General features: G+C 41.7%; 1 protein-coding gene across 1 annotated transcript; it reads left to right on the top strand.

Annotated features, from left to right (window-relative positions):
- Positions 1-3,602: 3,602 nt before the first annotated feature.
- LOC103707344 (peroxidase P7-like) lies at positions 3,603-6,590 on the top strand. Its single transcript, XM_008791786.6, has 3 exons — positions 3,603-4,286; positions 5,556-5,747; positions 5,834-6,590. The coding sequence occupies exons 1-3, from the start codon at positions 4,080-4,082 to the stop codon at positions 6,383-6,385; spliced, it is 951 nt and encodes a 316-aa protein (XP_008790008.4). The 5' UTR covers positions 3,603-4,079; the 3' UTR covers positions 6,386-6,590.
- The last annotated feature ends 8,832 nt before the right edge of the window (positions 6,591-15,422 follow it).

Genomic DNA, 15,422 nt, shown 5'->3' with positions numbered 1-15,422 from the left:
TTAGCATTAGCGGGTCCTAATGGGCTGCGTCGTACTGACTGGACTGACTCCAGCCCGCCCCGGCCCTGCCCGGCCCGGTTTTAATCCGGGATGCGCAGACCCCAACCTGACGTGGCCAGCAAAGGTCAAAACCAGAACAATTCGGCCCAACTCGTTCTGGTTCTATCTGTTTTCAATGTCTCTTTTCTTGTACAAGGGACTTTTCTTGGCCTTAGGATATTTGCTTATCTTTATGATTGAGGAATTAGCTGGTTTTTGATCTAACTGGAATCCAAAAATGTACTATGCAATAGTGGATGTTATGGTTGGCGCGCATAGATATATACGTTATATGATTGCATGGGTGAGTCTGATGTTGGATCAGCATTGACGAAGCCTGGTTTGCGTCATTTTCATTGCCGGGTTCGCCGCTTTCAAGTGGAGACGGCGACCTGACACCCCTCGATGTTCCAAAACGGGAGCTCTTGGACAGTGGGTCGCAGGACTTGCTGGTTCCGGCAGTACAGCACCGATGCTGCGTTGTTTGCGGGGACTTCAAGGGCGGCCATGGTCCCCATGGGAGTTTAACTTCTGATGGCTAAACGTTTGGTCAAGCGTGGACCTTCAAAACATGGTGGAAGATTAATTTAGAGGGTTAGAGCTTGATCGTAATCTTCGGTTATAGTCGTGGGCCCTGGTCTCACGGGATCGTCATTCGTGTTTAATGTTGTTTTCTTCCCCCAAAACTGTTCTTGGAGTGAAGTAAGAAAAACAGAGGTGGATTTTTGACTGTTCTGAGTCGCCCAGAAAGTCTGGCATCCGTAGTTTCCAAGCTTGTTTTAAAGGAAGATGCTATATAATATTCAAATCAGAGTCCATGTGCATCCCATGTGGGCCTCGCATGATAGGGTGGTGGCAAAAGGACGCGTTTTGGGCGAGCGCCGTTGATCTCTTGGCCCGACCCACCTGGCCGATTCAATGGGCATACGCCCATTGGTTGGCCAGCACCTGATCTGGTATATCCTCGTCTGGCACGACAGTTAGTATAAATGTAGATGCTACAAATATATAAGTTTTATACTTTTATGTAGATGCTACAAATATAGAATATGTGTATAAAAATCTCCTTACCCTAAATCCCACTTTCCAGCTCTAATCCTAACCCCTAAAAAATCTTAAGATAATGTAACAAAGTAAATTAGTAAAGTACACTTGCTATAAGAAGCAAACCAAGGCGATAACTTAGCCATACCTGCTCCGGCTTGGCAAAAACACACTGATGGCCCTCTAGGAGGATGTTGGAAGCATCGATGGACTTACCAAGCGTGCATTTGTATAATTAGTTAGATGGCACAATCTTCGAATTGCTTGGTTGTAGCGCGAGCTGATCATGAACCGAATTTAGATAAAAAAGGGTTAAATTTTAAATAGATTTGATATAAAATTTAATTTAAAATGAATATAGTTTAAGTCTGACTAATTATGGTAACTCAGAACAAACCACTCAGACCAATCATTTTGCTTCATTAATGGCAGACTTCAGGATTCCAATGCGAAGGGAGGAACGACAACGCACCAGCTGAGTGACCTTTTGAGTCCGTCGATAATTTTTCATGTTAGAATATTTAATGCGCGGTCAGACACCCATTTGTAGATGGATCCGTTTAGCTCCACGTGAAGTGGAATGTTAGAAGAGCCGGTCTCACATGAATGGCAGGTAAGCATGCACTAGAAACAAAGTTTTCATTTCCCAACCGAACTACACGACGGTCTATATGGATGTAAATTTACAGGTCCAATATGGGAAGAATATAATAAGAGAAAGAGAGAAGAAAGATAATCTCTGATCATAACATACATCTCAACTATACATGTCTACTCAGCAAAAGCTGGAAACCAGCCACAAGTATTCTCTCATTTAAATTAAGACACAATTCAAGGCTTATCTCATACTCACCTATCACCTAATTATGGTAATCCAGTACAAAGATACATAATCCATTAAAACTTAAAACATTAATGCAAATGCTAAAATCAAATTATCTTGCAAAAGTTTCATACATACCAACCTCACATATGTCCATGACTCCACTCGCATTATTGGTGTCGTAATATTACGACAAAGAATCCTCTTTCTTCAAATATATAATTAATTCCAAGTTAAAATAAAACTTCAACCACCTCCGCTAATCCATACCTTTGAAGCCCACGAAATGTTGTAGTCGCCTACACCATTTCCATTGCTGCAGATGGAATACGCGATATCTCATTTAATTTCCAAGACAAATCAGGCCTGATCAATCTCGCCGCATTTTAATTGCAAAGCTCTTTTCCTTCCTTAAAAAGCTGTATGCATGTATCCTTCATTTCATGTGAATTATCAGTCCTTACACTTTGATTCATCAAAATAATCAAATTGTTCATAGCAGATATCTTAAAAAGATCATAGAACATGCCTGCCAACCAATTATGATCTTATATACCATATTGACACTATGATCAACCAACGGTATAAAGAAGTATCGTTAATTTAGTCATCGTGTCAAATTTTGTTGACGCAAGTGAGTAGCGTTGATATACTACGATGCTTATAAGCGTCAGAAGTGGGAAGAGAACTACGATGACACTTATAAGCATCGTCGGAAGCCTAAGCTAACACGATGCTTTCTAAAAGCGTCATCGAAAGCCTACCATATCCAACCCAAATATCATATCAGGTGGCTTCATCGATTGATGAACTCTCCTTATATGATGGGGCTTTTTTGATCAGATTCTCCCCACCTTTTGTTATAGCCTCCTTGTTTCATCTATCAAATAATCAGAATATAATTCATTACATGGGCTTCCTCCTTATCTTGTGTATGACCCGGACAAACATCATTGGCACAACTGGATTCTAGAAATCAAGAAAACCAATAACGCAATCCGCAGGTCTCTTGGTGCACGTCACTGATCACCCACGGTGCCAACGTTGAGTGCACGCCACCGACCGATCACCCGCGACACTCGACGTTGCCGGCTCATTTGTCCTCACAGATGTGCGAGTTGGCTTCGGCCCCACGGGCTATATATATCATACAAAACAATATGCTATAAATTAATTCTTATCCCTGTTGCCTTCTTTTTGAGGGGAATAATTCTTATCCCTCCTGTCATACATCTTAATTAACTAATATATAAACTCCACCTAGCCAAAGAGCGACAGCTATTTTTCCACTTGCACTTATCTCCATAGCTTATCCTTGACCCAGAATTCACTTGTAAGCTATCCGAGACCAGTAGAACGGTCCAACCAATGCCCCTTACAACTTAGAACCCTCAAAACAAAGGCCACACTTTCAAATTAACCGCACTAACTAGCTATAAAATAATATCGCATCAGTCCGTGACCCCCACTAACATTATTGGTGGGTGCATTATCCCAGCCAAGGGCCCAAGAGTCCTTCTCAAGCTCAACCACGAAATCCTGATTACTTTGGTTCATTGTCATAGACGCGAGCGAATGAGATGGGCAATTAAATATCTCTTATCGTAGGAAATTTGCCAACCAAAGTGGGTGCAGCTTAACTGCAAGATTCTAAGATGACGAAAATATATAGTAGCACAGTGGAGCTAAAATTCAAGAGAAGGCCAGTTGATCAAATGGTCGTGATCGAATCAAGGAAGCAAACAGCTATGTCTTACCTTGCTTTCAACCTCAAAATCTAGCGTACATGGAGATTATTACGGAGAAGGTTCGAAGACAGCGCTTGCACGGGAGATCAATGGAAGGAGACCAGAGAGAACGAGAATGAAAGGGGGAAAGGCTGCCAGCTCATTACAATAAACCAACATCCATTCACGAGAATCTCGTTGTGTGCGTGGAGTTGTATGACAGAGAATTCTTGTCTCTTCGATTTATACTCCCCCACCAATGTATCTACAAATTAAGGGTGATTGAGAACGACGTCTGCAGGTGTCTTTTTCATGCATGCAATTGCATTATAGCTATAAATACAGGACCATAGAAAGGCTCTCCTCTCATCCAAACTGAAAGCTTCCATAGCAGCTACCTTATCCGTCTCAGTCCTCATACCTTCTCCTTCTACCCACGAAAAGCCATGGCCTTCTCTAAGATTTTAGTTCCCCTACTTCTCCTCTCCTTTCTCGCCTCGGCTGCTCATGGGCAGTTGTCGCCAACGTTCTACAGCAGGACCTGCCCGAACCTCGAGAGAATCGTCAATATAATGATGTTTCGGGCCGTCAGAAGGGAGCCGAGACTTGGCGCCTCCATCCTTCGACTCTTCTTCCATGATTGCTTCGTAAACGTAAGACACCAGAACTTTCCCCCTTTTTCCTTCTTCGCATCGCATTCTTTTCTCAACGGTTGATTTAATTCCTTTTTCTTTTCATAACAAAATCTTTCTCCCCCGGTATATTTCTTATAAATTAGTAAAACAAAAAAAATCTTTTTCAGGGAATTGGTTCGACAGCCGAGGACTTGGGCTTTGATTTCTTGCAACTTACTATGTTTTAATAAATCTTATCAAAAAGATTGTCGAGGATGCTTAAAAATAAATATGCGGGCTTCGTGACTCGTTTCTTCACATGAATCTGAGCTTTTTCGGTAGTTCGGTATCACGACAAGAAAGCCAGCTGTAGTGACTTAAGACGTGATAGCCGGTCGTCCCTGCTCACTGTGCCAGCGTTAGCCGATTAGGACGCGATTGGATCTCAATTCGACCGCGTGGCCAGCTGGCATCAATGTCCCAAGAAGATCATCCGCCATACCGGTCCGTTCTACATCATTTTCATTACAGAGATTCTTTAATTTTGATGATTTAAAGAGTTAATTACTTTAAATTTAGTATTCAAAACTTAATTATTTTATAGTTAAGCATATTTGGATTAGAATAATAATATGAGGATCACCCGATCCAAATTCAACCTTCCGATAATTACATAAACGAACTTGAAATATTGGACTTTAGGGATCATGATTTCAACTTTTAATTAGCTCAATTGGTCCAGTATCATATTACAAAATCTAGCTGTCGTAGCTGATCAGGGCCCTTATTTTACTAGCAATGCCCCACCATTGCTTGGACTTGCTTCGTGCCATAAAGAGGTTTGGTGCGATTAATCTCGGTTGCATGAAGCACCAATTCTCTCATGCCACGCCGCGTGGTAGAAATGGAGAGGGAGCTTTTGATGTTCGTTTTCGGCCTGTAGTTTTCTTTTTGCGTGTGCGTGTGGGGAGGGTGCTATTATGAAGGAAACGAAAGCTACGTGGTCCATGCCGCTTTGGATGCGGTTTAACGAAAGATTCGCTGTTTCTCATTGAATGAAGTGGGACCGGGATGTCACGACTCTGGGTCACGGCTGTCGTGGAGGGCCCGGGAATATGATTAGGGAACCGTCCCCCCCACGTCACCTTCTCAATCATGGCCGTTGCACGATACACGGGCGGCTGTGATTGATAGTCTGGAACTCTCCAGCTCAAGCCCAAGGTGGCGTGGAGTGGATCTACACTCGTTTGGCATTGTAACTTTTTTTTAACAAGTTTTTTAACGAACTTAATTTCTGTCATGCATCAGGGCTGCGACGCATCGGTCCTACTCGATGACACGCCGACGTTCACCGGTGAGAAGAACGCAGGCCCAAATAGGAACTCTCTCCGTGGCTACGAAGTCATCGACGCCATCAAATCCCAGGTAGAGAGAGTTTGCAGGGCAACCGTGTCATGTGCCGACATCCTCGCCCTTGCGGCACGCGCCGGGGTGGTCTTTGTAAGTGTCATCTTCTCAGAATATATTTTCCCAAACAGCTTAAATGCATGAAGGTTGCATGACGTGAGCTAAACACCTTGCTGCAGCATGGCGGACCGAAGTATGTCGTGCCGCTGGGCCGCAGGGATGCCAGAACGGCGAGCCAGTTCGCAGCCAATAGCAACCTCCCTCCTGCCTCCGCCGGCGTCAACACCCTCGTATCGATGTTCGCCGCCAAAGGCCTCAGCGCCCAAGACATGACCGCTCTCTCCGGTGCTCACAGCATCGGCTTCGCCCGTTGCTCGAGCTACCGGCCTCACATCTACAACGACTTCAACGTCGATCCAGCCTACGCCGCCGCACGAAAGCAAACCTGCCCGGCCGTCGGGGGGGACAACAACCTCGGCCCGCTCAACATCCAGAACCCGAACAGGTTCGGCAATACCTTCTTCCAGAACCTCGTCGCCCGCCGCGCCCTTCTTCACTCGGACCAGGCGCTCTTCAGCAATGGCCCCACGGATGCGCTGGTCCAGCGTTACAGTACTAATAATGTACTCTTTTTTAATGACTTCGCTGCGGCCATGGTGAAGATGGGGAACATCAGCCCGCTGACTGGATTCAATGGGGAGATTAGATTGAATTGCCGAAGGACGAATTAACGACGGCGATGGTGATGATACTATATTTTACTTTTTCCACAGTAGATATGTGAAAGCAATATAAGGGTGGCAACTATATGTTTAAATGTAACAGCGGACGCTTGTCTCCGGTATTGTGTTTATTTGTTCGAAATTAATTGTTTGTTGTCCATATGTCATTGGAGCTGTAGAACAGTTGAAATAAGAAGAGATTTAGGCGGTCGTAGCTCTCTGAGTGCCATTTTTCAATACTTATTTAGGATTCCATTTGTACACTCACATGGTGATGCGTGAAGGAATGCCCCACAGAGAAAAGCGACGACGAACCAACTCGATGTTACGTTCCCCACACATGCATGGTAGGTCGGCGGTGGCTGTCTCGAGTCCTGTGGTTGGCGATGGATGGGCGCCGTGCTCCCCATGTGCCTTATCAGACAGCTCATGCACGCATGGCACAATCATCCGTGTCTTTAATTGGTGGCTAAACTAAGTTCCATATATATCTTGCCAAAGGAGATTTTGTAATGCTGCGATAAGTACTTCGCTAAGTCCAAACCATGTTACCGACATTATAAAAATATCAAATGAAACGATAAAATGGACGGCTGTTCTTGTGTTTTCTTTAAAACAAGAAAACGAAATCGTGAATTGAATAATATATATGTGTTTCCATCCATTTGATGCATGGAATTATGTATTGGTTGTTTATGAATTGATGATTAATTTCGTTGTGATTAGAAGGGCAATGTCCTGTCAGGTGTAACGTATGACAAAGGCATCAGACCTACCGCCAGCACGGGTGCTAATTAATGGGCGAGGGGAGGTCCCGCTTTTGGTTTGTACCTCATGCAACACCGCAATGCTTGATATCGACCCGTGAATTCGGTCCATGCATGATTTGCACAGCAGACTAGTGGTATATAACCCTAGATGGCCGCTACCTTATCCAACCAGAAAGATGGACAACCATTGCGTGCCATACCTATTTGATACCATTCATCTTCATGATCGAATAATTTGACAGCCATCCGGCTCTATACAGCACTCTGCAATGTAAATTGCACCCCGCCGATTAGGATCCTTGATTCTGGGCATATTTTTGGGCATGGCTCGCGCCATGATTGGTTTGGCTTACCCACAGCATCAACACCATGGTTTGGCTGTCACGGGGGAATTTCGCGCATAGGCCTAGTTGGATTTAGGGCCTCAAGATATATTCACGTTGTGGGCCGGCCTTTCAGGCCTCCAAAGATCATTGACGGCCCAAACTCGCAACACCCACCAACTCAAACACCTGAACTAATGTGCTCTATCACGCATGCTTCAGGTATGGAATAGGGATGCCTCCTTGACCGATTGGGATGAGTGCAAGAGGCATTAGAAAAGCTTAGCATCGTAAAAGATTGTTATTAATTTATTCACTCACTCCTTAGAGATTCTAAAGCCCGACCCTCCAACAGCTGGACACCCACCAATTATCCAAGAAATCAAGCAGAACAAGCAAAACTAGGGTTTACTAGGGTAAAATCACTAGGGTCTAAGTTCTCTTGCAACAACAATATATCATATACATGCGCGTCTGTGAGAAGTTTCAGCATACTTTTATGGCTTGTAGCCACCCAAAGAACTTGTATAGCCGCCCTTTATGGGCTATATTTGTAAGGGAAGGCATGGGATATCTTGGTGTTTGAATTTGTACAAGGGGATCGGCGCCTCAGGATTTCTTGCTAATATTGTAGATCAGTAGCAATCCCACAAAGGGAGGCAGGGTTTCTAGTGAAATAGAAGTATGCCTCCTACGTACGCATATGAATTCGTCAAACTTAATTATTTGATTCCCCTTTGCCTCTCAATTATGAGGGATGTGGCTGAAGAGTGTGAGGCACTGAAGTCAAAGAAATTTAATCATGTGGAGTGTGAGCCCATGGGGTTGAGGATATTCTCGTGCTAAAATTGTCTCTTCCTTGCAATTTGCAGTTGTTTGGGGTTATATAACAGTTTTATTTGACTCCAATGCTCGCTCGAAATTAATAGGATGACCAATAGCTAGCTGTTCGATCCTAGCATTTCAGCATGGTGAGCATTGTTCAGCAGCTTAACAAATGTTTCAAACTAGGCCTGTGACTTTTGGCAAATAGCACCTTAAAGGTCAATATTGTCGCACTTGTTTTTTTTTTTTTTGGTACATAGGGAGTGATCAGTTCAACTCAAAGAAAAGATGACATACAGCACACCTAAACACTAGTCCGTTAGGAAACCAACTCCATACATATAAGCAGCAAGGATCCGGGCTAGCGATGGGTCCACATGTCGCACTTGGACTTTGCTAACACGCATGTTCTCAATGCATCATTCATCGGACCTCATCGAATGCTAAGATTTATCACTAGACGAGTATGGTTGACAAATTATAGAACTGGTTTTCCTCCTTATTAAACCTTGGAATTAGACAAATTATACTCCAATGATAAAACCTGACGAAGAGTAGGCGATAATCTGAGCACACTTGTTCACATTGAATGGAAGAATATGGACCACTTTCTAGGAGAAAGTCAAGAGAAGCATCCATAATGTTGCTAGGTAGACCTGATTAGATTAAATTAAAATGCATGACTCTGGTGCTTGGTTGTCACTAATTATTCTCTTAAGTTAGTAAAAGAGTAACAACACAGTTCCTTCTCTCTGATTCTCAAAATTATTTAATCAATAGAAATGGAAGCTTCTGCATGAGCTGTTTTCTTTGTGTTTAATTTTATGTTTAAACTTCATAAGAAAAAGGATTCTTCTGATTGCACAAGGGATTCACCTTTGCCTTGCTCAAACTAAATTGTAATATTCTTTATTGGGCTTATCAGGTAATGGATGCAAGTGGTGTTTGGACAAAGGGTTTGCCAATCTCTTGCGGTTTCAGCCTATTAATTAGAGGTGGCATTTCCGACAAAAAGAGATGGGTGAACTTTATTCATGTGGAGTATGCTTTTACGGATCATTCTCATTTCTCATTCATGCTTGCATCCAAACAAGTCACAGAAAAATGATGGCGACAGAGATTAATGGCGTCCACCAAACTTGATAAGGCTTGCTTGCTCGGATGGATAATTATTATGAATTGGCATTTCTAATTCTGTGCGGGCAAGAAGGAGAGCATGGTGGCAGCTAAAGTATTTGTATTTGCATTTGAAGGTTCCTCGTGATTGAAAATTAATTCCATGTATGAAAGCTCTATCTTTGTCTGAATATGGATGACAGGGAAGCTACTTTGTTTGCATGTTGGGTAAACCATAAAAAAGGCACACTATTGTTCATGTATTCGGGCCTACCCGTTCATCATCAAAGCCAACGAAACAGTGCTGGCTACCCCTGATTGAGAAAGTGAACTCGAGGCTATCTTTATGAAAAGGAAGACTGCTATCTTGGGGAGGTAGATTGACTCTGATCAACTGGCCTTCTGATTATATGCATGCGTTCAAACTCTATAAATTGGTGGTAAATAGAATTGATAAAATAAGGAGGGCAGGATAGTGTTAATGGAGGTCGAAGGAGCAGGGAGGATTGGAGATAACGAATATTGATCAAATGAACCAGACTCTACTGGCTAAGTGGGCATGAAAGTTTCCGCATAATTCGAGCAACCCATGGTGAGAATAGATTAATTATGCTTGCTCCTCGAGAAGAAGATTGAGAATGAGAGCTAGAAAAAGTCTTAATAACTTTTCTCCTGTATGGAGGCATCTTAGTTCACAGACATCGGCCTTTATGGACCTATGTTGCATTTAACATTGGCAATGGAGAGATTACCCATTTTCGGGAGAATGCATGCATGGATTGATACAGCACCTTGTATTCTCTTTTACTTATATGCTAGAGTTCCTAAACTGAATTCGAGCATCGACATGGTAGCGTTGGAATAGTCTTTCTTGGAATATCCAAGCTCGGAGGTTTTTTTTTTTGTTTTTTTTTGTTTTTTACAACGGTAGCTCACACACTGCGAGTGTGAGTGCAGCCAATAAAGCCAAAAAGGATAAGAAAACAAGGGAGATAGAACCGGAACATGGTTGTCCCAAATAAAATCTCCAGAATGCTGAGTCGCAAAGGATGCCACCTAGTTCGCTGCACTGTTTGCTTCTCTGTAGGTATGAGTAGCCCTATGAGAGACGCGCTCATCCAAAAGACTGCGGATGTTGTAAATCAGCCGCATCCCACTGGCCCTACGGCCCGGCTCCTAGATTCACTCGATCACCATGGTTAAGTCCTCCTCAAGCATGATGTAGTCCGCGCCCACACTCCTCTCGCATAGAAGACTCCCTTTCATGCAGTTCTGGCCCGACACCTACTACAGTTTGATCGGAGATCCGTCGACCCCCAACTTTTGACTCGGCGTTGCAGAAGCCTTCCATGGTTCGTGCCATCCAATGTACTTCTTCGCTACCAGACGTTCATTATTGCCGCTCTCTAGTCTCTAGAAAACAACATACATTTCCAAGATTGTTGATGGACATGCCTATCTCTTACCGTTTGAGTTGCGCGTCGAGCAAATGTCGTCGTTCCAAATTAAACTTGTTAATTTTTGGATCCAAACTTGTTATCGGCATTTGGTTCACGAAAAAAGAAGGAAAAAATGTGCGGTCAATGGAAAAGTAATGAGATGCCTCTTGTTTGGTTGGAGTTTTCAAAGGAGAGAGACGAAAAAATTGTATTCCCATGGAAATATGATTCCCACGTTTCATGAAAAAGTCTTTCCCATGAGAAACATGAAAAAATTACTTTTCCGTAGGCCGGAAATCACTCTATTTTTATTTTTTTCAAAAAAGTCCTTCAGCATTAAAGAGGCATTAAAGACCTAATTTTTATTAAGGATATAATAGGAATTATACATAACTTTCACAGAAAAGTAGATGGTCAACCAAACATGCTAAAAGTACTTTTCCAGACATCTTCTTCTCAGAAGTTTGCTTTCCAGCAATCATATTTTTAGAAGGAAAAATACTTTCCGCAAACCAAACGAGCCTTAAATGAAGCTCTACGACCATCTTTTATCAACTCAAAAATATCACTCACAAATTATAGTGGTCTGACGTATTCTAATTCGTTCCTTTGAATTGGTATTGTGAACTGTGCCACTTAATGAAGCAAAATGCTTGATGGAACACAACAATGTGACTATTCTAATTCTATGTGACCTGGCAACTCTTGTTAGTTGCTGAATTAGTCCATCAGACCTTAGACCATTTTACATCAGGGCAGTGACGCATCGTTCCTAAATCAACATTAATGGTCTCTATCAAATTTTCAACTCGGGCATTAGCTACATTAAGCACACCACACAATGCCTGGTCCAAGCATGAATATATCTAACAAGCGCAAAATTACTTGACTTAGAAGTTGGATATTAATCAAGTTTATTAATTGGATCTACGATAGTCATGGTTTCCCATATTACTTTCTCAGTCTATGATACTACTAAAAAATAAAGAAAATAAATTAATGATGAGTCAATGATGCCTCGGTTCTTATTTTCAAGTAAATTACCTTGTTGGATGTCCCACTAGAATGCAGCGAGAAAGTACCAAGTGACTAGGGGTGGCAAAATATGACCCGATCCGTGTTCGACCCGCCATAAACAGGTTTGGGTTTGGCCTAAACAGGTTTGGGTCGTAAACAGGTCGACCCGTTTAACCTGTTTATTAATTGGGTCGGATACGGGTTTTAGATGTCTGACCCGTTTAATCCGTTTAACTGTTGGGCATGTTAAACAGGTCTAAACAGGTTAAACGGGTTAAACAGGTTAAACATGTCTAAACAGGTTAAACGGGTCTAAACAGGTCTAAACAGGTTAAACGGGTCTAAACAGGTTTAAACAAGTCGGGTTGGGCAGGTTAAACAGGTTGGGTTGGGTAGGTTAAACAGGTCTAAACAGGTTAAACGGGTCAGGTTGGGCAAACAGGTTAAACAGGTCGGGTCGAGTTGGGTAAACAGGTTACCTGTTTATTAAACAGGTTAAACGGGTCGGGTCGGGTTACCTGTTTAATAAACAGGTCAGGTTCAGGTTGTAATTTCTGACCTGTTTAATAAACAGGTCGGGTTCAGGTTTATGATTTTCTGACCCGACCTGCATGTGACCCGACCCGTTTATGATCCGACCCGACCCGATTGCCACCCCTACAAGTGACCGAGCCAACCATCTACATGCAATGCGCCGTCCCAATTCTGGAAAACCCTTGACATGGTTATATATTTTATTTGAAACTTATAATTGCCATGGATGGGATGAGGTTTAGATTTTGGATCTGGTCCATTATGGCCCATGCCATTCGTCCACGGCGTGCTTGGACGTGATGACTTTTAAGATATCATGGACCCACCTTATCACCAGCCATTGGGAAGGACAAAAACGGGACAGCTGCTTCCAATAGACCCAATATTCTTGGTGCGATTAACGGGAATCCGGTGTTCAAATTGTAGCCAAGTGACCGCTGCTTCTTCGGTGATTTTCGTAAAGAAAGCAATGTTTTGGAGGTGAAGAATAAAATAAGAAACGGGGGAGGAAAACGGCTTCCATCCTTTTCCTTCTGCAGTTTCGTTTGGATGCACCTTTCCATTGAATGAAGCGTCTCCAATTATATCTTTTTCTTTGGGGATAACATTGTTTGACATGGAATGAAACAAAGTAAACACTACTATAAATATTTTACAAAAAGAAAACAAACAGTACGTGTGATGACAGCTTGGTATATTTATATATGCTGCTCGTTGATTTTTGTAAGATAGTCTCCTTGGAGGCCAAGTTTTTCTCGAGATCGCGTCATGCGTTTCTTGCCCGCTTATAAATTAAGCGCCAAGCCATGATTAGATTAGAATGGAAGCACACGTTGTCTGGTTGACCATGAAATTGTAGTCAGCCAGGAAGCATGCACGTTTCTCTCAAAGTGCACGCTAGGAGCTTGGCATGGGCTCTCCTTGGGTGCATGTCCTATGGAGAAAATTATTGATTGAATCAGTCACAAAAAAAAGATATACAAAAAAATGAATATATATATATATATAAATATATATATAATACAGATATATTTGTACCAATAATTGCACTACCGCTAAGCTGGTGGAACTCAACTAACCAATAATTGCACGATGCCGCAGCGAATTGATAAAAAAAAAAAAAGTAGGAGAGTATCATACTAAACCATATGCTTTTTTAATATTCTATAAGTATCCGAAAAAAATATTCTAGTTTGAAAAAAAATATTATTTTTAAAATTTTAAAAGCAATTTATTTTCTCCGAGTGTATTATTTTGAGCATAACTTTGAAAGTAACCAGTGTCCTTCCAAAAAAAAAAAAAAAGCAACCATGATCATGAGTCTAACCATCAACCCTCACCGAAGTATTTGAGTTTATGAGTTTTTGACTTCTTGTACATCAAGCATTTATTATTTGGACTATATCTGATGTTACGTCAAACTCAGTTTAATATTTTGCTATGCTTTAAGCGGTCGGTTGTAGATTTATGTCAATCTTTCTTTCACAATCGGGTTTGCGATGAGCACAAGCAGTCTTACAAAGTATTTGGAAAGCTTTTGCTTCGCTGGGTGATTCAAATCCTCCCCCACCCGTCACCCAAATTTAGGAAAAGAGTGCTTATACAAGGGAGTAGAGAAAGAAACGAGGGAAAAAAAAGAGCCTCCAGGATTACAAAAGATGGTAAAATGAGCCAAAAAAAGGATGGGTTAGAGGGTCACACTAGTGTGTTCTGTATATATAGGTGCTTGTCAGATATCGATAATACCCCACAAATAGCCCAAGCAAAGAAATTAAGAAGGCTTTTAATTCTCCCATATTTCAGAAATCAAGGAGCAATTAATGAATAAATATATGCTTCTCCGATTCCATTGAATCATCACAGAAGGAACAGCTATCCAAAGATCGGCCCAACAATACCAGAAGTTTTCTCTAGTATTGAAAATTATATAGAGTGATAAGGGAGCATTCTACAGCCAAACCATTTATCTGGACTGTCCTCCTAATTAAAATGTGGATCATTTAGCTAGCCCCTAAAGGTGAATCGTCTACCATGAATTGTAATTATTATGTTCAACGTATCAAAACCAGTAGAAATGGTAAATCAGTCTTCAGATGGACTAAGTAATTTGATATATCACTGAAAAAAGGACTTTAGCTGCTATCATCAAACAATTCTTCAGATGACTTGAAAGCAAACGTCGCCCCTGGTGACAATGCTAAAGGAATGTATGATCCTTTTCCTTCTTTTCTATTAGCTCTTCAGAGATAATAAAAAGAAATGTATGACGATATGCAGTTGGTCCCATCTCGTTGTCAAGAAAAAGGGCCATCCAAGCATTTTATTAACAAAAGCGCCATTCATTCACTTTGTCGTGACTGTCGAAGGGGATGTGCCGGAGAGAAATTTCAGTAATTGCATTTCTAGATTATTTTGTCAAAAAAATATTTTTTATATTTTATTTTATGATTCGTATGTATATATTTAATCTAAATTGATTTAATAAAAAAATTATTTATAAAAAAGACTATTTATGGTATACATTGACTTGTCAGTATAGAAGTCCCATCGATGGGTCCTATTGGATGCCACTATGGCTTGAACAGTGGAACCAATTCAATATCCAATGGATGGCCTTTTTGTTGAGCAGTCGTATTTGAGCCCAGCTGGCAAGTTGGAATTTGGAGCTGGAATCTTGCCTGCAACCAAAAACATATGCATCTAGGGCTGTCTCACTGAAAAGGTATGAAATATCTATTGTCCATGCTCCACCCTTCTCAACATGCTATGAACGCTGGGAAGAATGGGGCAAAGAAAAAGATAATCCAAACGGCAAGGCGTCCTTGTTACAAGGCATCTTGCATTCCCGTGATTCTCGTTTATTATGTCAAGTTGGATAACAAACCTAACTTGTTCTTAAAAAAAAAAATATGCAGCAATTAGGGTAACGGGCCCAGTCAGAGCAGCAAAGTTTGAATTCCAGCAACCAATGAGCATTCCATGCATGCAACAACTACACTATATATGGGGGTCCTGGGAAAGC

The sequence above is a fragment of the Phoenix dactylifera genome, chromosome 5 (genome assembly GCF_051530095.1).
Source record: "Phoenix dactylifera cultivar Ajwa chromosome 5, Ajwa_hap1_PhDact_Kaust_v1.1, whole genome shotgun sequence".
NCBI lineage: Eukaryota > Viridiplantae > Streptophyta > Magnoliopsida > Arecales > Arecaceae > Phoenix > Phoenix dactylifera.
This window is presented reverse-complemented; position numbering and strand designations above follow the sequence as displayed.